The sequence below is a fragment of the Vanessa cardui genome, chromosome 15, assembly GCF_905220365.1.
Source record: "Vanessa cardui chromosome 15, ilVanCard2.1, whole genome shotgun sequence".
NCBI lineage: Eukaryota > Metazoa > Arthropoda > Insecta > Lepidoptera > Nymphalidae > Vanessa > Vanessa cardui.
The window spans coordinates 182,502-209,835 of record NC_061137.1 but is presented as its reverse complement, the minus strand read 5'-3'; the positions used below and the strand labels follow the sequence as shown (position 1 = coordinate 209,835).

At 35.6% G+C, this 27,334-nt stretch overlaps 1 protein-coding gene across 3 annotated transcripts in view; it reads right to left on the bottom strand.

Moving 5' to 3' along the window:
- The window catches only part of LOC124535814 (visual system homeobox 2-like), a 98,504-nt gene that overhangs the window by 56,654 nt on the left and 14,516 nt on the right, over positions 1-27,334 (bottom strand). For 2 of the 3 annotated variants that reach the window (XM_047112174.1, XM_047112176.1), the window contains exons 2-3: positions 12,131-12,184; positions 1,828-1,848 (exon numbers count right to left, since the gene is read on the bottom strand). In XM_047112174.1, the coding sequence (XP_046968130.1) occupies positions 1,828-1,848; positions 12,131-12,184 (75 nt within the window). The remainder of the gene's footprint in view (positions 1-1,827; positions 1,849-12,130; positions 12,185-27,334) is intronic. The other variant, XM_047112175.1, reaches the window with a different exon arrangement.

The window sequence follows — 27,334 nt, the reverse complement described above, 5'->3', positions numbered from 1 at the left end:
TAAATATATCGGATAGGCGCACCGAGGCTTCGCTTATCTCATACATTGAGCCAATTCGCAGCCGCCAGCGCCGGCAATTGCCAATTTTCGTGAGATCAGCACGAGATTGCATTTATACGCCCCGACGAAAATCGCGACCACTTCACGAGATTCACTCGCTACTGGATGTTCGGGAATGGCACGAAAAATTGGCTACATGCAGACGCGTCTGCGAATTTATTGGAATCCTCGTCTCCTTCCTGGCATTTCCGTGCCGCCGTGCCGCGCTGCCTACATCTGATGTATGTAGTGAATATATACCAAACGCGCGACTACTTATTAGTCAATGCATTAAGTTCTGTATGCGTGCCCGTGTAAGAGAAGTTGTCATCTCGCACAAGTAACAAATTACGCTCTGAGACCTTTCAAAAGTTTTAATGTATACTTCTTAATTTTTTTAAAGTATGTGCCTACTTAATACTACTTTTCACAACATACGGTGAGTGATCTACATAAGAAAACGATTCTAGCTCAGATGAAGAGTGATCTTAGAATATTAATTTTCTTTAAAAAACCCAATGAGAGAAACTAATTCATTTCGAAACCTAAGTGAGCCAGTGTAACTACACGTACAAGAGATCTAACATGTTAGTTACCAACGTCGAGGATGCATAGACGATATAGAAATAATGGTTAATAATTGTTGCAGGACCAATATATACGGTTGGCACCAATTCAGCCATTGTACCAACTTAAAACCTAATTTAAAAATAGAACATAAACAGATATCATTACGTAAACAAATTCACGGCGGCATATCTACACGCTGTGGGAGTGCGACTACTCTATGGCGAGCGTGTGCGGTGACAGGTAAACAGTGTGATTTAAAATCAATCTTAAGGCGTGGAGAGCCGCGGGGCGCGCAATTAGCAGAGACATTTCACTCGCGACAATTTCTTCGTAAGAAGCCAATTTCAGCATCGCGACCGAGGATATTTGATTTTCGTTGTCATTTGAGACTCGGATTCGAGGCCTATACATGTATTTATATCGGGGCTATGCCAGGGTCAGGGACGTTTGCTACACTATAAGAATAAACATTAGCATACAGGCTAATATAGTGCTTCTTGTTCAGCTTGAACGTTTCTAACCTAATAAAAAAACCGGATGTAGATTCAAATTTCGCTATCCACAACCTTCTCCACTTTCCAGGTAAAACGTTTTCGATACAAACATAAGTGATTGTTACTCGTTGTCGAGCTTTATTACAACTCATCCAGTAGTTTTATTTCGTTACGTAAAGAGGATGCTGTTTGAAATTGCCTTTTACCTCTTTAAAAATAACACTAGTCTATTATAATATTAAAAAAAATATTACGATTTCTACTTCTGGAGGTTCTTTAATTCAGTGTCACTGCCTTAAGCCATCGAATAAAGTTCATCCATACTTTCATACTAATATTATAAATGCGAAAGTAGCTCTGTCTATCTGTCGGGCTTTCACGCCAAAACTACTGGAATGATTTAAATTAAATTTTGTAAACAAATAATCTAAGGTCTGAGAAAGGACGTAGGCCACATTATAATTGAAAAAAAAGTGTAGTAAAGTTGTAAACAAAGGCCTTACTTCAATGTAATATTTTAAGTTAATTTGTAAATATATTCATATTCTACGAGCAAAACCGTGGGTAAGAGCTAGTTTTTAAATTTATTTGATCAACAGTGTATACTAAGCAAGTGCTCGGCATATGCTAAAATACTGTTAGAACCTCCAAGTTGCCCGCGACAACGGTTACCAGCGAATGATCCTCGCCGTGCACCTAAGGAGGATAAAACGTATTTCATTACCTGAATAAAATTGTCGAACAGCTACCGTTACATGAAACAAACAAAATAAATCGAATTAAAATCAATATAAATTATAAAACGACATTATATTTACACAAAATAATGTCATTACATATAAATATATACAAGAATGTTGAATATATTTATAATTAAAAAATATACTGTGTGTAGAACGATGTGATTATCATCCACTCGCTAATGATTCCGCCAAACTTTGATGGAGTTTGGGATTAAAAACATGTCAGACCAGTCCAGCAAAGTATTGACGATATAATAAGTGATAAACGCTTCTTACAGTGCCAGTGTCTATGGGAGAAGTTGACCACTCATACTCAGCTTGCTCATTAGCTAATCCTGCTTTTCTAAAATATATTAAAGTATCGCTTTCTTCTAAAAAGTTAATATATCCACATGTGATATATAGTATCATAAAAAAATCAAAATGGCTCATGAAGTGAAATGGTACCGATCACCTAAATATCTTCTAAGTATTTTTATCTAAATAGTTGTGGAAAATATGGCATTGAATTAGATAGGTAATACTAAAGTTTAGTTGTTGACAAATGTTTGCAGAAATATATTACCTATTTCCTAGATACATGTCTTTTGTCATATAAAATGTCTTCGTGCGTAATGAGGTAATGCAAAAATAAACCATGTTTGAAGATGTCGTTGTTCCTGCTTTGTTAAACTAGCTCAAATTAACTTCTTATAGTTTTCTATATGATTTCCATGTCTTTACGCAGCTTTGCATAAATCAGATTTATTTGCGATCTATAACCTTGAATATTTAAACAATTTTATATATTTTCTTTAAGTTTGAATGAAGCATCATGCAGATATTGATAAGATGGGTCGTTGGTACATACATATAAATTCTAAGCAATCGTAATAAAACTCTTCGTATTAATAGTCTAAATCGAGGCGTCAAGTTAAAAAAACCATCGCAGGGAACATTGATGCTTGCGTCGGATCACATTTCGTTCACACGGCGCAGGCGCGGGCGCAGGGTGTGAGGAAAACAGACCAAAACCACTTCGCACAAAACAATATGGTCTCCTCGCATATTATGATCTCCGGCCGCGGTTGTGACGTGTTTAGCCTTGGCCCGATTCAAACGTGCCCGGTGCCTCTCCGATCCGAACACGCTTTTTTCATTACGATAAATTATAAGTCAGCTTGAATAAATATTTTGAACGAATAACTATAATATAAAAATATACTTGAATCAAAAATATTATTATTCACTTATGTTAACACATTCGTATAGAAACATGCAATGTATTCTACCAAACTTTATAGAGCTTATTTTGCATGTCGTGTTCTCTTAACTATAACATAATAAATTACATAATATAAAATATTAGTTATTATTTTATTTCCACTAAAGGTGAGATATTTTGTTGTTTTATGATTAGATTTTTGTTAATGTGTGGCTCGTTGGAGTTACTGATAATATTAAGTAAGCGAGCGAAGAGCGAAGTAGTGTGAATCTGTATTATTGTCTTAATTTGTTATTGTACGACCGACGTCATAACGGATTTTTAAATAACACACCGCCGATTTACGTAGGTAGGCCACAAACAATAAATTGTTAATAGGATGATTACTGCTGTTAACCTATTATGTACGTATTTGTGTAATCAACTGTATACTTAACAAGATAAATACGTATTCATTGAAACTTATAACAGTTTGTTAATAAGACAATATATCTCAATTAAGCCTACCCGTGCGTTTGCGATAGGCGCTTGCGCAATGTCTCCCTTTGATTGAGGCTATTGTCTCGTTAAGAATATTAGTTTATGTGCTTTATTTAATCATACGTGAAATCGTTTTTATTCGTCAATAATACCTTTGCAAAGCAAATAATTGGTACTGGTTTTATTAAATAGGTATCTTCTTTAGTTCGTAAGTATATTCATGAAAACTGAATATTATTAGATCTATGTACCATTTATTACATAAATTACAATTCCAAAATAAATGTATTGTATATTATACATAACACAAAATATAAAAAATATCTCTTATAAATTAATAAATATGATGTATTATGCTATCATATAAATATACGGCCTTTTTGTAAGTTTCTAAACACAATCACATTATTTTTCGGTATATTAGAAGATTACAATAATACGGTGTACTTATCTAAAGAGCGTGAGGGTTAGTTCGGGGGTGAGGTCGCTGGGGCCTCGTTACGGCGGAGGGCGACGGGTTTTTTGAAAATGATATTGTTGTGAGACGTAATGATGTAAAAACTTGTATCTCTACTTAGTTTTAATGATATTTCGGCGAATGATACACTCTCCGAGAAATATTTACGAAAATGGAGACGAGACTTGAAGATTTCGGTAAGTTGATTTATTACAAGCGTCGCTGGTGTTATTCTTGGAGCTCTTTCTTGACCATTGCCCAGAACACGCCTTATTAGTTTAGCGGTATTCGCACCGCAGGTAATAAATGCACCCCGACAGAGAAAAAGTATATTTACAAACACTGTGATTTTTCATTCAAATTAATTACGTCACGCAGGAAACAAATAAGTAACGTGACTCTGTTATAAGTTTTGTGGTATATATATTATTTAATGGTAGTCTATTCTTAAATATTATTGTTTTATAGTACCTTATAAAAACTTTAAATTTACACTTAATTAACAAGATTTAAAGTAGATAAATTCTGGAACAAAAAGAATCCGCATATGTTAGAATAGATTTGAGAATTACAACTGAATGTAATTCTATTATCTTTACACTAAGAAAAAAGTATAAAATTGTAAGAGTTGATATTTTAAGTCTGTTTATTTATTTTGGTTATACTGCCAATACTTTAAATAAATAAATACACAAAATTGAATTGAATATTTATAGTAAGCATTCAAACAAAAATTACAAAAATAATCAGCATCTAGTAAGATTATGAAAATGCTATGTTACTCTTTGTCTGTTCCTTGCGTAAATATTTTTTGATGAACGTAAAGTCTCTTTCACCAAGACAAAGAGAGTGGACAAATTTTAAAATCAATGTGGAAATTTTTGTGGCTCGGCTCGACAGCGATTTAGGATACGATAAAAGAGTCAATCTTTCGGGTATCTTTAATTTGGAAATAATTAGGGGTGTAGAGGACCAAGCTTATAATAAAAATGCGTTGTCGTCACTAACATTATGTTAAAATACAAGTCCGAAGGCGAAGTAGAACTGTTTTAATTTAGTTTGAAATTTTTTATTTGATGAAATCAATTAAAAACATTGCAAGTAAAATGGTTTTAAGTATTCAGTACATTTTATTAATTTCTCCGTAGCTTGGGCGCTTTAAACTATTTCTGAATATTCTTACTTGTAACTTTTTACTCCCAGAGGTTGGCAATTTTTAATATACTATTTTAGTATTATAAAGTCCCACTATAATTTATCAGTAATCTTTCAAGAAATCTTGATACTATATATTTATAGAATAATATCGAAAAGAAATTTATCAAAATATCCGTTATAAATAAATAAAATAAACACGATTATATTTGTTCCATTACACATGAAGGGAAAAGGAAAACTGCCAAATTAATTATCGCCTTCTGTTAAAATTTTACTAAAAATGTATTATATAATGAAAACTACAAAGAGAGAATGGTTTGCCAATCAAAATGCTAAGACGCCAATTAAATGCGGATTGCGCTCTTGAATTCACATGAATTTTGGCACCTATTACTAATTGAAGGCCCTCGAGTTGTCCCCCACGTGACCTACAAGGAAGCACTAGCTCCCCCTGGCGGAGTCGATACAATTACTGCGACCGCTCGTCGGGAATCATTTAAAAAGAACAGCATATTCCGCAGGATGAGAAACGAATGTTAGAATTTTTCGTTATTCTTTATCGATAGATCATTTTTAAGTTATTATTCTAATGTATATTCACAGTTTTAATTTCAAAAATTATAATTAAATAAAAAAGATCCAAATTTAACAAATGTAACTTTGTTAATGTAGATAAGAATAATTTAAAACATAAAAGGATAATAATAATTCTTAATTCTTAAATTTATTATATAATTTAGTTTAAAATTTGTGATAAGTCGATGGTGTAACCTTTTACAACAAAATAAATAAATAATAATATAGAAAGTACAAACTAAATTTGGTACTAATTTTGGACACTTTATTAGCCAAGCCAAATACCAATATTTTAATTGAAATAAACCCACAAACTCTTAATAATTAATCTGAGTACTTATCTGGTCCGTTACACTCTGTACACTTAAATGAAAAAAAATCTATCAGTTTCATTGTTGATATCATAATTTCAATAAGGATCTTACTATAATTTAACTCTCTTAACTCTCATAATTGTCGTCAATAGAAAATACTGTAAAAGAGAATACTGTAGCTCATATTAAACACTGTTTGCTTTGATTGAGAAAAATGTTTATAGATAAGATGGTTTGTAAAAGAAATTGCAAATATACATTTGTCATAGTCCTATGTTGTCATGTCACTGATTTATAAATTTAGGTTCAGTTAGAAGCGGTCCATTTACTATGTTTGTCTTCAAAATCTCAAAGTTTTATATTTTCTAATTCTATATGTTTTATCGCATAACAATGCAAAATGCTTTCTTTTTACATTTACGAAGCGGCAAATGTAAGTTGTGAGCTATTATAATAACAATTCTATTTATACTTACTTCCTGTTATTTTTTATTACATTTTCTTTAAAGCAAATCATTTTAAGACAATCTGACAATGAAGTTAGCGCTGGGTGCACAAAAAGCGAGGGTACATAACTGGGCATTGTTGGCAGGCATCGAACTGGAAAAATATAATGGCTGGATAATAACATTATAGCTTTCTTCCAGGGGGGTGTTCAGGGGGAGCGGGGAGAAAGGAGAATTGTGGGCGGGGCTCCGTGGACTTAGGTCTCACGCTTCTAGGTCAATACAGTGGAGTCTAGAGGTGAATGTTTCCACTTCATTTGCGCGAGTTACAATCATTTACTTTGAACTTTTCATCTTTTATTGTCTTATTTGTTACACTTTTAGAATTAATCAGTGAATGACCTTCACATGTATTTTTGTGACCAACTCATGTCATAAAGTGACCTAGACCAAAGTAATCGCTGCCAACCTTACTTGACAAAGCCTTTTTGAAACTAGAACTGTAAAGCTAGATTAGCTTCAAGCTCTTTTATCGACGTTTATCACGCAAAACTGCTACTTCAGTTATAAAATAATAGATTATAGTCATCCGATAAATCGAAGTTAGCGAAGACAAAGACAACGCCATCAAAACGATCACACCTCTAAGAAATCTCTGAGGGAAAGTTCTTTTAAGTCTATGTAGTTACTATAGAGAGATAATCTGACGAAGGCGCTAGTAATGAGCTGGCACTTAGGGATGGGACACAACCTATTATCAATGCTAATGGCATCGTCTTCTTGGAGGAAGCCTTCGACACTCAACCGGCACGCACTCTAAGCTCTATTACCAGGCAATAGGGAGTATTATCTCATGCTTCCGTCGTAAAATACGTTGGTTTATCGGCACTTAATTCATTATTCGATCAGTGGCTTGGAGTGGGGGGTGGAGGGGGTATAAACAGGGGGTGTTAATCGTAAAATATTATTGTTGGCTCGTTATCGAGGTGCCGAATTTATTTGCGCGTTTGAGCATTGTTCTCATACAAATTTAATTATTTTCAGTGACGTAGACCACGAAAAATTAATACATAACAATTTAGAAAGCTATCCCATAGCATATTATGCATTTCGAAAGATAAAAATTTAAATTTTAAAATCAAAGCTGTTGAAATCGATAAATAGTATTTAGTATAAATTAATACATTAAGGAGATTTGGAAACGTAGAAAACTTAGTTACAAAATAATATCTGAGTTATATTTGCACGTATACGTGTGAAACCATAGATGTAACATTTAGTATCTTATAATAAAAATGGAGCGCAAACCTGGTTTCGATATTTTAGCAATGGCAGCCCATTTGATACAGTAGCCGACAAGGCGTTCCAGCCACTAGCGCTGTGGTAATAAGGGCTTAAAACGCTCAAACACATCCTAGACTAGGAGCGAGAGTAGTCGCTAATTGAATTTTGTAACACAAGCCGCGCCCGCCGAGTGGTCGAGCGATATTTGCACTCCACTCCTCAGTAATTAGTCATTTGATTATCGCCTACGGTTACATCTCTTTGAATTGTCGAAATAATTGCCATAAATTGTATAAAGCTAAATTTGCCGAAATGCTATCGGGAATTTAATGAGTTACTTTGATTTTTTTTTGCTAATGAAGAGACCGTGTAACGACAAAGAGGTAATCTGGGATTTCCGAACGATCTCTGAAATCGTTAAATATCTTAAATATTGCATTCTATATATATGTTTATATCGTACACTTAAAACACCTATTTCGATCAGATGGCACTTCAGTTGAAGAAAATAAATATATTCACAAATAGTGAAGCTGAATTGATGGTCTCGTATACAAATTCAGGCATATCTTTTAAGCGTGCAGTTGATGTGTTTTATCAATCAACGCTATCGTTTTTCTTTTAGATTTTCTTAGAGACATTTATTTCATTTTGACAACTTTAACACTGATATAGTGTGACCCAGTTTTAGTAAATCGGGATTTTTAATGCTATTGTTATTTGTAATAGACGAGTGAGGCTGGAATTAATGAGATTTCTGCCGACATTTAGACAGTATCGTGACGACGACGAAATCGCTTAATTTTAGTCAAGAAATAAAATGGGATTATTATATGAACTTAATAGAGAAATTGATAAGAGAATATACAAACAATTGTGCAACGGTGACGTGACGATTGACGAATTTTGGGTCAAATATTTAAAACTACATAAAATTTAGATTAAAAAAGTAATTTGCTTTTAAATCATAAATATCAAATTATAATTTTTCATCGAATTGCAGAAGAATCGAGTGCAGTGATCAGATGATTAGAGCGACGTCTACTTCGTTTTCTGTAGTCGTCCGCAGATTCGGAAAGTGTTAGGAGAAAACTTGTTGATGAGTAAGATTTTCGGGGTAGTTTAATCGGCACTTAGGTATTCGTTTGTTTGTTTCGAGTCGATTTCACCGGTGTCAAAGGCCGGCGCGGTGAGAGCACCGAGTGCCACTTACGAATTGTTATGCGAAATAAACTGTTTGAGAACATCTGCGATTGTAATGGAATACACGAGCGATTGTCTCTTGATGTTTGCTCGTTTTCCAGCAGGGGAGCTCTGGGAGTGTTTACACAGTGTTTTGCTTATTACTAGCTTTTTGAGTATTGGCTCTGGGCTCTCAGAAGTCACTCAGGTTCCGCCGCGACGAGGGTTCAGTTCTGCCCTGCGAGAGAAATGTGCTGATGTTGAATTAGTCATTATGGTATTCTGATTAGCATTCGAGAATATATTAAAACTTTCAAGAGCTTTCGAGTACCCAATCTGTAGTCTGCACGCGATCGAAGCTACACGTTTCTCGACTTGTCGCTCATTCTACAATTTCTGATATCTCGTCCGTGATGCAGCATTATATTATATAATTTAAGCTTTTATTATTTTAAAAATTTTGTATATTATTTTTATGTATAGTTTTTTAGGACTGTTTTGTGTCCTTAAGGTTTTTTTAAGGACACGTTCGTAATTAGGTGATTTTTTTTCTAAGCTTTTTAGAGGTTGCTTCTGATATTTTTACGAAGTTTATTTTAGTATCGAAGCATACTTACATAAAGAAAGCGGAGTTAATCAAACAGTCGTACAAAAACAAATGAAGAAGAATCCGATACTTCGAAGTGTCGAGCCGCAAACACTAATACGTTGCTTGTTTTTGTAAGTTGTCGCCACTTAGTCAAGGAAAACAGCGGCTTCTCTGACACCTGACACCGTCTTGTAACAGCTCATCACCCAAGCTAATAGCCACCTTATTATCTCATCTCTAAGATGCATAATCGATTATTTGAAATGTTTACAGTAACAGTCGTTACATTTCGCGCTGTGACAGGAAAAAAATCATTTCCTTACGAATGTTGTGAAAAAGATAACCTTGCGTTGGGCCGCGGTAGTTAATAATTCTGTTGGTGTTCAATAGTTCGTCATCTGTCGTGTTACTTTGACACATTTCGTCTTGTTTAAAAAAAGGTACTTTTGAAGAAACTCTTGCCTACTTGTATAGATTTGCTCAATTAAGATATCTAATTAATTTAATTACGAATTTTATTCTGAATTAAATAAAGATACACACGAGAAAATAACACTATTATTTGGCATTTTTCTGTATATTAAAAATAATAAGAACTGAAAGAAATTATGATAAGAATAAAACCCCCTTGAAGCTATTTTTAGAAGTCACAGCTCATGTTCATGGTGCTCATGGAGTTTGTTGTTACACGGGCGGCAGTGAGGTTTTTAATAGATCGAGTAAAATCATCAAAGACATCAAGATGAATTAGGAATTTCAGAAGCCGAGTTACCTGATCCATATTCATGCGATGTAACTGACTATATTGACGTAACACGTCGCGAACTTTCGAGCCAAGTGCAGAGTCGGATGTGATGCATGAATATGTAACGGTCTGCAGCGCAGCCTCACGCGCGGCGCCGGCTTTGATTGTGAACGTTGCCAGTTACTTGATTTATCTGAAGATATTTTCACTCATCACACGGAAATGGCGAGTTTCGCAGACGACGTGAACTTTTCGCGCTTAATACTATTTACTAGCTGATTTAGGTGTACACGATGGAAATTGGCTGATTTGATCGGCTTTTTCATTTATTTACGTCTACTACATTGTAAATTTAATTTACAACTTTTATTCTGCTAATGCCGGATCACACTTCGTTATCTATCGCCCGTTTTATTGATACATAATGTACACGCGCGTTGTTTCTCCAATGAGCCTTGCGTGCGAAGTGATTTTCGGTTTTGACTGCAAACATTGTATATGTATATAGCCATTGTCTCGTGTACATAGAGCAACGACCCTTGCCCCTAATTTTCATATTAAAAATGGCGGCTTTCTAAACAATGGCACGCAAAACGACCATCGGGTTCTTTGTTTTAAAAACAATAAAACAAGCGCGGCCATGATGGTAAAAATGTCAAATCTACTCGTGAATTCCTCCCTGCGGCGTTCCAAATATGAAATTCCCGCGCAGAAATGGCGGCGAAGGCAATTTTTACAAATGGCTGCCAGGCCCCCGCCGGGCAGGTGGTTTGTTTTCTGTTAGGCGCTTTTCAGACTCAACTAGGGTTGCAGGGCCAGAACCAAAATACACACGACGTGCTACACGCCGCTCGAACGCAGGCGCTCCACACGCATAGCGGGTGCGGGTCGGCGAGCTCGCGGCGGCCGAGCCGAAGCGCGCGTCATTGAGTAATTCGAGATCAACAATCGTGTCTCTATCTCAACCTCTCTAATTTGCATTTAACAGGATATTTTCTAAAACCTCACGTCCTACCTAAGCAAATTCTTTTTGGAATTAGACGAAACGTTACATATATCAAAAGCGTTATCGAGAAAAGTGCTTTAATGCGAAAAGTTCAAAGTTGATTTTCCTTTGGGTCATAGATTGGCATATGATTTATGATATTGGGTAGTCGGAGCCTGCGCGGTGACGTTTGACGTTTGGCGGATTCATTACTGAGACAAAGGCGGGGGGCGAGGGTACAGCGGGGAGGGGTGGTGCGGTGCGGGGCGGAGGGGGCGCACACGAGGGACCCCCCACCCCTCACGTAGTCCCCCCGTAACCACCTCCAGCCACTTTCCTAAATCAGCAGCGTGTATTGTTTAGCATTAGTTTCAAAATAAGTATAGAAATTGCAGCCGGAGGCCCGACAGAATCACAAATACAAACCGCTTCAGGGAAGTTTGTGTCGAATAAAATAATTGATGTTTCTAATTAGCGAAGTAATCGTTCGTAAACTTTCAAAGCACATCCGGTTACACAAAGAAACGAACTATTAATCATCCAATCTTTAAAAGTTGCTAGAACTACAACAGAATAAACATAGAAAGTTGACGATCTTTATGTCATCGCAAGGACGAGAAAGTCGTCGGAAATATTGACTACGTGGAATATCTAATCGAAAAGTTATCGATTCATTTAATTTTATTAAAGTTGCTTAATGTCTACGAGTAGTCAAAATAAGTACAACACGAAACAATTGCTATGATCTTCGTTCGTATGACATTAATACATTACTATAAAATAGTTATTTTTTTATTCAGTGTTTGCACATCTTCGTGTAATTAAAATAGTTAAGTAATATAATAAATATATCGTGAGACTGACCTGTGAGGTGAGGCTGCGCAGAGGGACTGTAGGGCGACTTTATTTGCGGGAAACCTGCGAACAAGCGATACATTAATTAAGCTACAAAACAATTAACTGCACTTCCTACAGGAATTTCAATTTAAAACTCCTTGCCGTGATTTACCTGAGCCAGGGGGCCCGGGGGCAGCGGGGAGCGTCGTTAGGTCGTTTCGGAGACTTTACTGCAGATAAAACGAATTGTTTCTGAGGGCGACACAGACATCAGATACGACGCCGAGGCCCTTGCCGTTCGTGGTGAAATATTCGTAAATATTTACTAAGCAAATCATTCGTACGGCTACAATATACCCCGACGATAAGCGATTGACAAATGTAACGTAATAGTTTATCTCACAGAGAAATTCAGTAGACATTAAGATATCCACCATCACTATATTTAGTTGATGTGAATATATTCTTGCTCTGATATATTATCATTTAAGTACAGGTAAAAAACAAGTGATTCGAAATATAGTAAACAAAGCGAACCTTTCCTGCCTTGATTAACACTAATTAAAACAAAGTACTACATACCTACAGTTGTTTTTTGCAAAGCTGAATAATCGATAATAATCAAAACAGATACCATAATATAGCCACTAATCAAAATCTAAAATCAAAATAAACTTTATTCAAGTGGGCTTTTACAAGCACTTTTGAATCGTCATTTAATAATTAAGTGAAGCTACCACCTTGATAATGATTTAATTATAGGTCTTGATTTTTTAAATTTGTGGAATTTCAATTAGAACTATTTCTCGACTTTGATGAGAGAAGAACGCAAAGATAATCGTTAAATTGCAAAACATGTACAGTAATTACATATGACATAATGTTATGGGTTTGAAACGAGAGAAATGTTAATAAACGCAAACTTATAATTATAACTCTGTGTTAAATGTGTAATTAATATTCCTGAATATTGAACGTTTGCGATTGTCTGATGTCTGCGTGCTCGTCTTTTTAGTGCACGTAAATATTTTTGTCTTATGGCAAAATTTATTAAGTCTATTCTATTTCGAAATTGGTTTATTTGTCGGGATTCCAGCATCAGCCCTTTAAATTGCTTAATTAATACTATATTTACAATAGAATTCATTAAAATGTTCTAAATAAGTTATCAATGATAAATCCTATGTTTCGGAGGGCAATTATTGCGGTACGAACCGTTGATTTGAGTGAGATAAGAAAAAAAACGAATATGAGAATATAGGTTTTTAAACAATAATAACATGGCAATAGCTCAGTACGTAATGATGCGTAATATTGGGAATATTGTTGGGTTTGTTGTTCTGTGGTGCCGGTGTACGATCAAGAGCAATAACATTTTGTACTTTCACATTCTTAAAAAGCCGTTAAAATCGGTGTTAATTTGTTCGTATATCTTCTTTCTATAGTTCAGATATCTAAGCACGTAGCACCAATTATATATTGAGGCAAAGATAAACTTTTCTTGAAAAGTCACCAAGAAAAGAAAAACATAATTAAAATACAAAAAAAATACTCAATATGATGTAGGTACTAATATTTCATCTTCTGGTGTAGAATTCTTAGTGAAAAACAAGTATGTAAAGTGAACCACACAATAAACATGCCATAACGTAAAGTAAAGTAGTTTCAAGTAAGGCTGATGTGATAAATTTTAAAATAAACAACAAAAAAAATCTGCCGTCAGAAATAGTACAACCGCTAAATTAATTTAAAAACGGCCAACAGATTCAATGGAACGAAACGCAGGTAATAGGTGGGCGAGTTTAGTTCCAACTAAGCTCATATCTAGTTCAGCCCGGAGCAACAAAGGCGACTGCAAATCCTATTCTCCCGAGCCACTATCGTGTTCCAAACAGCGGACAAAAAACCTGACAATGCGAACTGTAATGTAATCGCGTATTCAGAAAATCGAAGACGTTTCGCCACGACTATTATTTTTCCCTACATTTAAAGTTATAAGTGCGAAGGGGCATAAAGACTTCCTCAATTACGTGGCGGTGAGTGGGCGTAATGGTGGTATTGTGCTGGCGGCCGGATGCGGAGGTGTTGACCGGACGGTGACGGTCGCGTGGTGTGGTGCCCGTGTCACGTGGCTGTTAGTCGTGTCTACACGATGCTATTTACCGTTTCGTTTTGCGACTGATATTTTTCTAAATTTTAATACTTTGACATTGGTATGACTGTTCCCTAAGAGCTTATAGGTACATATATTATGCACATGTATTAAACTGTATTAGAGCCGTCGATTAATGTTAAATGAAAAACATTGCTTGGGCGTAGCCCCAACTATAATGACAAAATATTTTAAAGATTTTAGTGTATCTGTAATCTGAAGAAGATTCAAGTATTGACTAAATTATTATGATATTTATTTTCTTCCTGGGGATCATAATTAATGAAAATTAAATGGTAAGCTGTAATTCGATAATACTCAAATCTGCATTGGAGCAGTGTGGTAAAGTTGAGATCCTTGTTAGAAGATGTTACCAGTAGTCCAATACACATATATGCACGAGATATTACTAATCATTTAACATGACTGTTGAAGTCAGAGGCGGCGAGCACACCAGTGCTTTGCGAACTTCAGTTGATATCGTACAGGAATACACCTCTGTTAAGTAGTTAATAGCAATTCTCCATGATTTATCCTTAAAGGGCCTTTGTTCAGCAGTGGATTGCTAACGACTTAAATAATGTCTTAAACATATGTATAAAATTAGCTATGAATCGAAATATTACGTGCTATAAACATAAGTATAAAATAAAATGAGTGTTAGTCGGCGTATATAATCGCGTAATAATCGCGCACTATTGGTTCGCTTCTGAGACATAAAATATAATATAAAGGATAAATTGATCCATAAATGATTTAAGTGTTACTAATCTGACTGATTAGGATAATGTTAAACATATAACAAATATTCATACATAACATACAATCATATCTTAAACATTTTGAATTAATACACAAGCTTGTATAGGCTTTTAGAAACTTCTTGCATAAACCAATTTTACATGTTTAAATTAAATGTGTAATAACATTTAATACGCTTTAAGCTACGGAAATCGGAAAGTAGTCTGTTGAGAAAGACCTTATAATATGATATTTTATATGCATTACTAGAGACCAATAAAAATTTTCTCAGTAGTATGAATCAGCTCCTATAGTTAATGAGAGAATAGCAGATGGTACATATCTTGCCTATTTATTCAGCCTATTTACTCGCTTGACAGATTGATCAATAAATCGATCGTTTAATAAACAGTTAATTAAAAACATTCGTCGTTCAATCAGCCCGCCAAGACAATGCGATGTCTCAACAACCGAACGTCGCTGCATCGGCCCTTGTCAAAAGAATTCCTTAATTAACACAAATATAAGGGCAACGGCGCTATTGTTACATACACATTTTTTAAAATTTAAACGTGATGCATGTGCTTATTGTTATTGAGCTACGAAATTCTATTGGATGATAAAACCCCATAAGGATCTTCGGACTAATTCAATTAATTCATCGTCATCATCAAATCTAAAATAGAAATGTTTGTAGTTACATATGTTGTTTAGTGATATAGTTGCACATATTAAATTCAACGGGAAGTCTTGTTATTTGTCTTTGTTATTAACAAACATATTTTCCAACGAAACTGGTGTTATGAAAAATGTTGTTCAATTTCAAATGCTGCTTCCCTCCCACTCTCGAGTAATTTGGGTGTCGAACGGCAAGTGTAGGAGCAACTTTACAATCCCCCACCGAATTACTGGCACCCTATTTAACCGACTTGAGAGAGGGTCAGTGCTAACGAATGCGATGCGTTGCTGCTTGTCAATCATTCCTATATCCCGTTATTAATTATCATTAAATCGTTACTGGCCGATTCTAGAACTTTGTAGATGTCGCTTCATTGGAAATAATCATAACCATAGCCTTTTTTACATTGACTGTATTTATACTTCGGTGTATTTTTCATTCAAATTAAAGGAATTAAATAAATATGTATTTCCTAATAAGATTAAATAATATAAAATTAATAGAGTATGTAACGATGACGATAAGAGTACTTAAATATACCGCGGTTTGAAACAAATGCCTGGAAGTAAAACTATGTGTACCTTTACACAAATATATAGTTGTATATACAGTAATTATACGTAGGTATATTTATCGCTCCCATAATCATCTGTCTACTTATCAAATTTGCACAACATTGTAATTATTCAAATTGGTCGCTTAATAAGCGCGGTAGAGGGCGCTCGTGGGAGGCTATCAAAGCGTAATAGCACACTCGCGTGAACCGCGCACGGAGCGGGCACGGAGCGCGCACGGCGCGGGCACGGCGAGCGCACGGCCGCCATCTTGCGGACCACATTGACATTCATCTCACGTCGCGAGGCTTGTACGCACTGCTTGTAAAATGCATACGATAAACACTCGTTTTACGTGCATTTTAAACTTGAGACAGTTATTTTAAAAGACTGGAAAACGATGGAGTTTCGATTGCGTGGATTGAGTTATTCGCGAATTTACTTTGGATAGGAATTTAACTGTATATCCAGTTGGAAATACATTTGAATGTGTTTCATATGTGGTGTTTTCTAACTAGAATCTCATTACTTACACGCGTAAACTCTTATTACATTATTACTTGCGATATTTCGAAACTGTTGATACAGTTTATAAAGAATTAGTAGAAAGTTGACAACGCGACCGACAGTTACACCGTTGACATGTATAATTAGTGAAATTGCGAAAATCATATTCGAAAGATTCCAATCTCTAATCCTCACCGCAGCGTGCCTCCGATGCGATCCGAAAGCAATAAATTAATATCTAATCGACTTTAGGGTCGGTTAATTGAAAATGGCTCTGTCACACTAAACTTGTAATCCTACAAGAATGCGTTACAATGGTGTCGCTCGTCCAGAGCGGGTGACCTCTGGCAAACTTGCCAATTAACCCTTGTAGTGCCGGGCCAGGGGCGGCCCGGGGAGGGCCGGGGGTCAGGGCCGGCTGGCGGTGGTGAGCCGTCTAATGCTCGCAGCTATTTCAATTACCGCGGCCCGCTCGCCGGCTAATCCGCGAACAAAAGACCTTTTATAATTCGAGATGCACGCTAAGTCGCCGGTCGGAGGTAATTGAAATTTTATTGCCAACGTTTCGGATGCTCTAATAAATTCCGCAAACGTCTCGTCGAATAAACGGAGCGCAGTCGCCTTGACCAGGGCACCTCATCTCGTCTGTGGTCGCTGGTGGCGGGCGGTTGAAAGCGACTACTGGGGCTGGCGATTGATACACATATGCTAAGGTGGTCATTCAATTAAGCTTAATTATGGTCTATTATTTTGTTATAATTAGGTAAAGAAGTAAAATAAAATAACAACTGCGGTGCGAAATTAACTCGACTTTCATTAAAAACAACAACAATGTAGTGCGAACCTCGTGTAATTCTGCGAACACACCGACACACTCGAGGAGGCGCGTAACGCCAGTGGCCTGAACAAACAGAATTAATATTTCCGCGAAGTTATTACACAAAAACTTGTCAAAATAACGGATGGCGCCTCGGCTCACCGGCTCACCGCGCTACCCTGTAATTATGATCCTGTCTAAACTTTTGTGGGTAAACACGTGATATTTAAAAAAATATATAATATTATTGTTTAACGGTATGACTTCCTTACACAGAAATATATTTAAGTTATTGTATCTATATGTTGTCAGTTGCATTAAATGTAGTCCGAGTAGAAACTGCATAAAATAGATAAATAGAATATTACTAAGTATATTCTATTTATACAGCGTGGCGGATATTTTAAGACTCAAACAGAATAAAATACGATATTAGATGTAGGTATTCTACCTCGCTGTACAAATATTATATGAGTCATTCAACAGTTATTATAATTACACAGTTTAAAATAATATCAGTAACATTGACAGATAGGTACTGATTGGGATTGAGATAATATCGGGTGTAAATACTCTTTATATTCCTGGTTGATCCATGTCTTTTTATAATAATCATATGTAATTTACATTAAAAAAACGTATTTATAATTTCAACTATATATTTGCTTTTTAGTTTACTCAGAATCATCATTATTTATCGTCACCAGATTCCGTGCGTTCACAGCTTCTCCCAAAGCACGTAACCTTTGTGTTAAACACGAGGCTATTAATCACGACGTTACTTTAATATTTAAAGTAACGTCGTGAGTCTATATAATTCAATGGTAACTGAATTCCAGTAGCTAACTTTTTCATCGTCATAACATAGTTTTACATCGATATATTTTATAAGGATGCCATAAATGTTATTAAAATTGTTCGTTAGAAAATAAATAAGCGTTCAACTGTAATTTTTCAACAGTTAAATGAGTACAGAGGTGAGCGAATGAATAAGTCAAACGTCTCATCTCAAACGCGTCCGGGTGATCGAGCAGTCGGATCTATTCAACGAATAAAATGTGTAACAAAAACCACAATTGTTAACACTCGAGCTAGGAGCCGGTCCTTTGTGCGCGAGGAAGTAACACTTTCCCTAACACCGGATTACTGCACAATACAATACCGGGCGACTGCGGCGCTGTCAAAATATTTACGAATAAAATTAACAAATTGAATTACTACAATGGCGGAGCAAGGGTTAACAGTAATCATGTTGCGGCACGCCTCCTTCCCTTGTGCCATTCTCATACATTAATATGTTATTACAATCATTTATGCGAGAATATGTATTATATTACAGAGCTTTGCCCGTGACTTCACTCTCAGCGGGAGAAGTCTAATCTATTCCATTTTATATATTATTTACATGTACCCAGGAACCTATAGGTACCTACTACTTTAAGTGGACAAAAATATTTTATAAAATTACTCTATTTGTGTACTTAACTTTCTTAATTAATGGCGCATAGACTCTTATAATTAGACTCTTATAATTGATGAAAATATTGAAACTATTTGTATTATTATGTAATCCTTATTTTTTTTAATCTAAATTATTTATTCCTTAATTTTATTTTATTATTTTATTTTAATGTGATTGAATTTATGGTAGTCTTGCTTTTGTTAATGTTATATAAATTATTATTTATGGCATGTTTAATACTTTGCACACCGATAAATCGGTAGAATATGAGAATTTATATTAATGAACACCTGTATTGTGTACCATATTCTTGCAAATAAATAAATGAATTATGAATTATGAATTATGAATTATGAATTATATTATATTCCAACGATTAAAAAACTAAAAAAAAAAAACATTTCTAAAATGGAATTCTGAATAATACATATATTTTTTACATACCATTGTGTCTAGGTCTACTTTTTTACATACCGGCCTTCTGACGGTAAATGTTCATTACTGCCCAGAAACATTAGTACCCTCTGACAATTTATATTGTCAGAGGGTACTAATGTTTCTAAGGTTTATACCTTGGCTTGCGCCATCGATGCGCCACCAACCATGGTAACCAAAATATTGTGCCTCTAGTTACACCGACTCACTTAAGAATACATTGGGTTTCGGCATTAACCTACTCAGCAGGGCTCCCACAAAGCTATAACACCAAGTAATTAAGATTTGATTGACATAAAATTTGCCATTTGTATCATGACATTAAAAACCGTTATATCAACCGAAAACATAATTGACATACTAATGTAATAAAACAGATACTAAAATCATTTACGTACACGTTTCAACAGTTTTACCCGGCCTCACTTGATTGTGGAGAGTAGAGTAGCTTGGGAATTGAATATTGTATTAAATTTAAAATACCTAATTGCGTCCATATGTGTGGTCGTAGGTACACTAAAACCAAAGTAGAGTATGACGTAATAACTAAGAGTAAATAAACCCGCATCTTCAAGCTAAACTAAAACAACACTTAGAAATCTGCAGTTTTCATATTAACCTTTTGAGTTAAGTTGTTTAGTTATTAGGTCAGGTATTTTTATACAATATTTTATTTCAGATTATTAACATCTTAACTATATTGTATGATTGATTTACTTAAACATAAATCTCTCGATCATCCGTTATTAACACTTGTCACATATATTAAACTGTATATAGTTTATAGAATGTAATGAAATGAATTTTCGTTATTATGTATGTAAATTTTAAGAATAATATTGTAATCATTTAATATTGTGTTTTATTAAAAATATGTACTGGTTAGAACGGGGAGGACCTAGAGGGTGGTTCCTCTTTGTTTAAGAATCTAATCAGACCAACAAGTTTTTACATGTTTATGTTTTTATGTCTTCCCAATATTGAAATAGCTTGGTAATAATACATCGAATCCCTCAATTGAGAAGCAACACATCGGTGAGAACGTATATAATTCTCATAGGTTTTTTATACACAACTTAAATGTAAACTGAAATGTTAAGTAGAGTGTCGTTTGACACCAGCCATTGATTTACTTGATAAATAAATCATACTTAATCCACATTAAACTCAACTGCATAAAGTCTCATAAATATATACGCCTATTGTGAGTAGTGTTCAATAGCGACCTAGTTCCTTGTGACTATACTTCACTTTATGGAAAAAAATATATATGTCTAGATATAATAACCTACGTTATTTTTAAAACAAAAAAGAAATACTTAGCAGGCGTTAAAGTTCAACCTGCATAGTTATATATAGAGATATCGGGTATTGTTAGGTATATGTTGTGCATGAAAATTATATTTCGCTAAACACACACGCCACTGAGCTGCTTTAGAATTAAGCTTAAGTGAAAGCTAATAACTATACGTCGTGCGCTGTTATTTACTTATTTAATCTGAATAGAGGCGAGGCAAGCTACTAAACTCAAAGAAGCGGGAAAAATAAGCGCCATACTATAATTACTTTGAAATTAAACTGAAATATACGTACATATACACACATGAATGCTAACTCTAAGCAGGCCGTGACTTGAGATGCAATATCCTTTATATAGCTGAATCGTAAACGAAAATATTATCGCAGCATATATACTAGACCGATTATATAAATAATCGATTGTATACTACAAAAACTAAACTAAGTTCGTTACAAAAGTCATCACCACATTTCCATGGCTGACTTTCGATATACGATTAATTTCAAGAAATAAATAGAGCACAGGGGTAAAGAGAAGGCTGAATCTAGGTATAATTCGGCGGCCAGGCGGAGGAAGCAGAAACCATGCAGGCAGACCCTTCCCCGCGCGGCGCTGCCATATTGTTGTTACTACCTGATTACTATCTGGTGCTTCTGAACAAATAAACTGTCGTTTTATATCGTCATATTGCGACTGCTTTGAGTTCTTCTCGGCTTGTTCTATCGAAATCATTGTCGAATATATTACAAACTAATTTACGTCTTAAGCTTGCCGGACTAGGATGAAATTCCTGTAAACGGTTTCACAGAATGGTAAATTGAAGGCTTAAGCAATTTTAAATCTTATCATGAATGTTTTTGGGTTTTAATTCAAATAATTAGCACTGTTAAAGGGCCGCAGGCAGCGGGCGTCTAGTGATGGAGAGACGCAATTATTAAAATATTTATATTTTTCGTATTTTTTTGCATTCGTTACACTGACGGACAGAACACTACATTCACTGTTTACAGTTAAAATGTTGTCATTTAATGCAATTTGTACATAACGAAACTTCTAACTGACGCCTATTAACTAGCATATTATATTAAACAATACTCTTTAACACTTATTATCAAACTCCTACCAGGTATGATCATTTACTTGATATATCTTAACAAGTACAGGATGATTATTAAACAGCAAATCTAATTAAAACTTTATATGACGTTTATTTCCAAAATACAGACGGACTGGCGTATATTCATTAGGTGTTTACATCACTAACCCAACACAGGGGGGTGAGCAGTGTTAATAGCAGGCAGTTAGGGCCCTTTGTCGAACGTGTGAAGTGAGCACTGGGGATACGAGCCCTGTACTCCAGACCAACCAAACTTGACGTACTCCCCTCCCCCCGGCTCGTGAAAATCCCGACCCGAAAACAGAAAGTGATGTGACTGCGAGGGATCAAGATATTTTGGGTTGATGAAGTATGAAACCTGTTTATTGCGACCTACCACGCTTCCTGCCCCGGTGAACGGAGAACGCGCTACCTGTCGTTATTTCTGCACGCGAATTCAATCTCTATACGTTATCTAATAGTGGTGTTATTTGCTTAAAAAAAATTGAGGCGTAATTCTCGATTTATGGTCACCTCCGTGCAGTTATTGCATATCTGCGGCGAGGCCGTGCCCTGTACCAGTGCCGGCAGCGTTGTTGCCGGTATGTATTGTTGAACCGATTTCTTGGGTTTTATGTTATTCCACAGAAGGCTCGGTCTACTTCGAGTGGTAGTGGTACTCACACACAAATATTTATCAACACACAAGCACTTTGTTTAAAATTGGTGAAGATTAAACGCGAAGAGAATTTTTCGCACGTATAAATTGGAAAAACTTATAAGAACATAAAAAATGTAATCACTTAACTTTTGAGCGTTTTAGGAGTGACGATGTTTTAAATGTAATGACGCGGTCAGCGCGGAAATTAAATTTAGAACGTGTTCGTTTTTGTGCGGGACGTTACATTACGCGTTGATTAAAAACCGAAAATTCTATTAAAAAATCGGTAAAACGTAATCAAGTATAGTTTGTTCATTACACACGGCGGAGGGCGCGGACGAGGGCTCGTCTAGAGAAAACGATAAAAACAACCGATTGGCATTCCGCCTTTGATGTGTCTCGACGATATCTACTACGAGGGGCCACGTTTGAACTTGAGCTTTATTCTCTACTCATTAGGGTCGACATTAGATGGTCTTCGAAGACAAAAGATAAACAATTAACATGTCTTTGCTTTGTATTGCTTGACACAGCGAGCACGCTCAGGGCGGGGGACAGCCTCGTTCGTATGGAATCAATATTTGAATTTTCACTAAGGCTTCTGATGTGGAAAATTAGTTATAACACTCAAGAAAACTATTAACATATGAAATTTTATATTATATTAAACGTGAATAAAGGAAGCAACGTATGTACACATATACTTAATGGATTATGGGGTCTGCGATGCATTACACTCAGAGCACTTACAGATATGACAGTATTTTAAGTATTAAGTTTTATATCGTAAATATTATTTATTAAATAAATGCAAATTAGATACTTATGGTCGAAATATTTTACTTTATATTCCACGTGTAACTATTGCTATCAATATTTATTTAGACTGAATCCAAAGTAAAAAGTGTTTTATCCTGTTTTTTTTTTTAATATAACTTCAAACCTAATACAGTGTATATCACCACTACCTTGAGTTATTACCAAGACTATACTAAGTATGAAATTGTTGTACAAAAAAAGGTTCGAAATAGTGACAATATTGAACAACAAAACGTGCTATAGAAGCGAGGTCTCGAACGAACTCCTAAGACCTTGACCGGGTCGCTGAGCTAATGCATTAGTGCTTAATTACTCAGAGCTGCGACTGAACGCTAAACACTGAACAATCCACCTCCCTCCGCCGCATCCGAAAATGATGCTTAGGACGACGAGCCAGTGACAGGGCCGAGCTATGCTATAAACACTTCCAAAAATACCAAAACTAAAAATGCATATAGTTTTACATTATTGATGAATTCATATCGACATTAATCATATGAGATTTAGATATCTTGGACTCTCTGTCTAGTAAAAGTACAAGAATACAAATTATTATAAACCGCAAAGTCTAAAACAAATAATCAGTACAATCCATAAACAATAAGCCGTATATGACTGTGTATCAAAAACTGACAGTGGACATTCTTAAAACAACTAACAAAACTAAGAAACATTCCATTAGGTTTAAAGATATTTTTGGTTAAGATATTCTGTAATACCTGTGCAATACATATTTAGACTATAACCTGACTAATTTACTGGCTCTTACGCCACTAGATGGCAGCTCACACGACAAACACGTTTACAGCACAATGCCACGCGATTATCGCCCGTATTGCTGCGAAATGATTCCATCAGTGGATGAGCAAGGCACGGGCGTAGCTTTGTATCTCGGGAAGCGCTCATTAAGTCCGGGATTGCCTCGGTTTCGCGCTTAATAAGAAAATAGCGACTCCATACGGAGACGGAACGCCACGAATGATTTTATAAAGGCTCGGGGCACACGCAGAGATAAATATTCATATTAAGGGAACGTGTTACCGCGATCGTCTTCATTTCAAAATAAGATACTACTCGTGAAATATATGTATATATAATAATCAGCGAAGAAAAAAGTAACACTAGTATAAAAGTAAGTTTCGCCGATAAACAAAGCCTCCTCTCCTATTGAGGAAAGAGTAAGGTGTTTTTCAGCTCGTGGTTAAAATATGAAATACATATTTAACATATGATATTTACCTCACTTTCTTACATTTTTTTCACATGTTTAATCTGGAGTTTGAATTACAAATGAACGTCATTTAGTTTCGTGCTTGCCTGGATTGGAGGTTCTTATAAACATTTTGGAGTAAGTGTTTGTAAATTTCGTATTGATGAATAAAGGCTTCTTTTTAAGGTTTAGAGCGCAATCCGCCGCGGTATTCCAGTCATAACAAGATAGAGAAAGGATCACATAATGTAGCTTTTAAACAACATAAGAAGGTATCTCTTAAATTTCGAGATGTTTTAGTTCATATTAAGGAATGACTACAATCTATATTCCACTGGTATCTCAGTTTCTATTGCGAAATATTCATTTAAAAGTGCTCATCAGAGCATACTAGAATGAAATATGATATGATTTCAATGTTGTTCTATTGAATACGGTCACCTTTTTTCAAGAATCCGTACCATAGACATTGCGTACCATAGACAACTCTTAGATATTACTGCTATTTTGTTTGAAGTGTTTTAATTTATTTTCATTGCACGAACGTAAAAGATCAACTATGTAACGAACTGTTTATCGTAATCACGATAAACAGTTCGTTGTAGTATGTAGCACGAGACAAATGCAATTTCTAAGAAATCTTAGCATTTATATTAATGGTGTTTAAAAGATGAATCATACATGAGAATTAAATATATAACAACTTTACATGGGCGAGCGGTCCGTGGTATATTTAACTTGTAATTGTCAGCGCAGTTTCGAGGCAGGTTAATTGACAATGACGACGCCAGCGGCCGTTCCGCGCCCACGAACTAACCCAATTGAAGTTTTACACTAAGCTTTAAAAATCTCTGTCCTTTTGAAAATACTTGCAATTCACGAAATAAATGACGCAAACAAAATATAAACAGTGGATGTACGTCTCAAGCGTTGTTTACTTTTAAAGTGTACGTTAAAATTACATGTTTTTCACGTGACGTATGTTTTACATACATTGACCAAATTTTGCCGCAATCATGCGTTTTTATTGTCAGACAGCTCGCGACCGCAGTCGGTGCTCTATCGAAATGTCGAAATAAATATAAAAAACGAAAATAAAATGCGCGGTACTAAAACTTATTTTGAAAACGTATAAAAATGGAATAAAATTTTCGAGCCTCCGGTTTCGCCAGCTAGTATACATGTGTAGGTACTCAAGCGCGTACATAATTAACTTTAGTCGAACACAATCCAGTAACGAATCCAGACACCGAATTCGCAAACATTAAACGAGTCGTTAGAAATTAAAATCGCAATAAAACATAGAAGCAATTAAGAACTTGAAATTCGGCACGTAATTAAGTACTTGCAACAGTAAGCACTCTAAACAAACCTCTAAAGAATTCCCCTCCGCGAAAAAATAAAAAAATACGCGTATAGAAATCGGCCATCTCAAATGCTAATCCAGCGTGAACCGGCCCCGGTGGCGACCCGGACGCGATACTAATGGAGTTTTTAAGAAATAACGCCGGCTGAAGAAAATTAAGCCATCTTGGCTTAAAAAGTCCAAAACGGGCGAGGGAGGGCGAGGGTGGCGGGCGGCGTATGGATTTTTCGGGGTGCGTTCCGCTTGGAAGTGAGTGCTCAGAGTGATACTGCTCTGGTGACAAACAAACGCTACAGGGCGAGGTGGTCATACAGCTGGTGCCACCGACCACGGGCAGGCTTACCATATGTGTGTCAATGTATGTATATTCTCTCATGATGGATAGAGACTGTTGCGCGTACAGTGCTTACAAAATCGATATACGTTTAATATTAATACATTATATAACGTTTAATATATTTAGTAAGCGCCCGTCACCGCGGGTAATTGAACAAAGGGTGCGCACCTCCATGGAATAAAACGAAATGGTAGAAATTAATATAAAAGGAGAAATTTAATTCCGGGTCCTGTTAAAATAGTCATAAAATAGTGATTGCGTTACGAGTGAGTCATTAAGTGCTCAAATGATCGCGAAACGCTGAAATAACTACATAATAATCCATAAACGTTAATAAAATTTCCATAATAAGATCATACAGCGCTCGAATTAAATAACTCATTGTAAATAAGCGCCCAATTTATATTCAGCCCGGGGGAGCATTATCATAATCGTCGCTTCCGACTTTTCCGAGACCGACCGAGAGGCAGGATACGAGAGTCACGCGCGTCGGACAGGGATGGAGCACCTTTGTATGCTGACTCTCCAAAATGCTTGCCAAAAGTTGAGTTTTATTGGAACCCTCGTTATATAATAAGGCTGCTATGATTCGGGAAATATAGAATCGATACATTTTTTTGGTGATTTTTTTATATAAAAAGTAACGACACAAGTCTCTCAAGGATCTGTGTTACAACGAATGCCCCACTGTTGATGAGCTCTGGTTTTATAGGTTCAGTGCTAACTCCGCCACGCTGATTTAATACTTGGTTGGCGTTTGCAGATATTAGCACAAATTTTGAATATTATTTCAAGATTCGTCTTATTAGGAATATAATAATATTTAAATAAGCTGAGAACTTAACGTATTGTAGATAGTTTCGAACCGTTGACAGTTTCAATATCTCCATCTAGTTTGCTATCGCGGTCGACTTGACGACTTCTACAAAAACAATCTAATTAGACACATTGAGATGGAAGCAACATACGAGGAGCAACCCCGCTTAGTTCACACTTAATTATACAAAAGTAAATAAAAAGCATTACATCAGCACTGGTAGTATCAAATAATACAAAAGTGTTATAAAATAAAATCATTTTATAACAAAGATCATA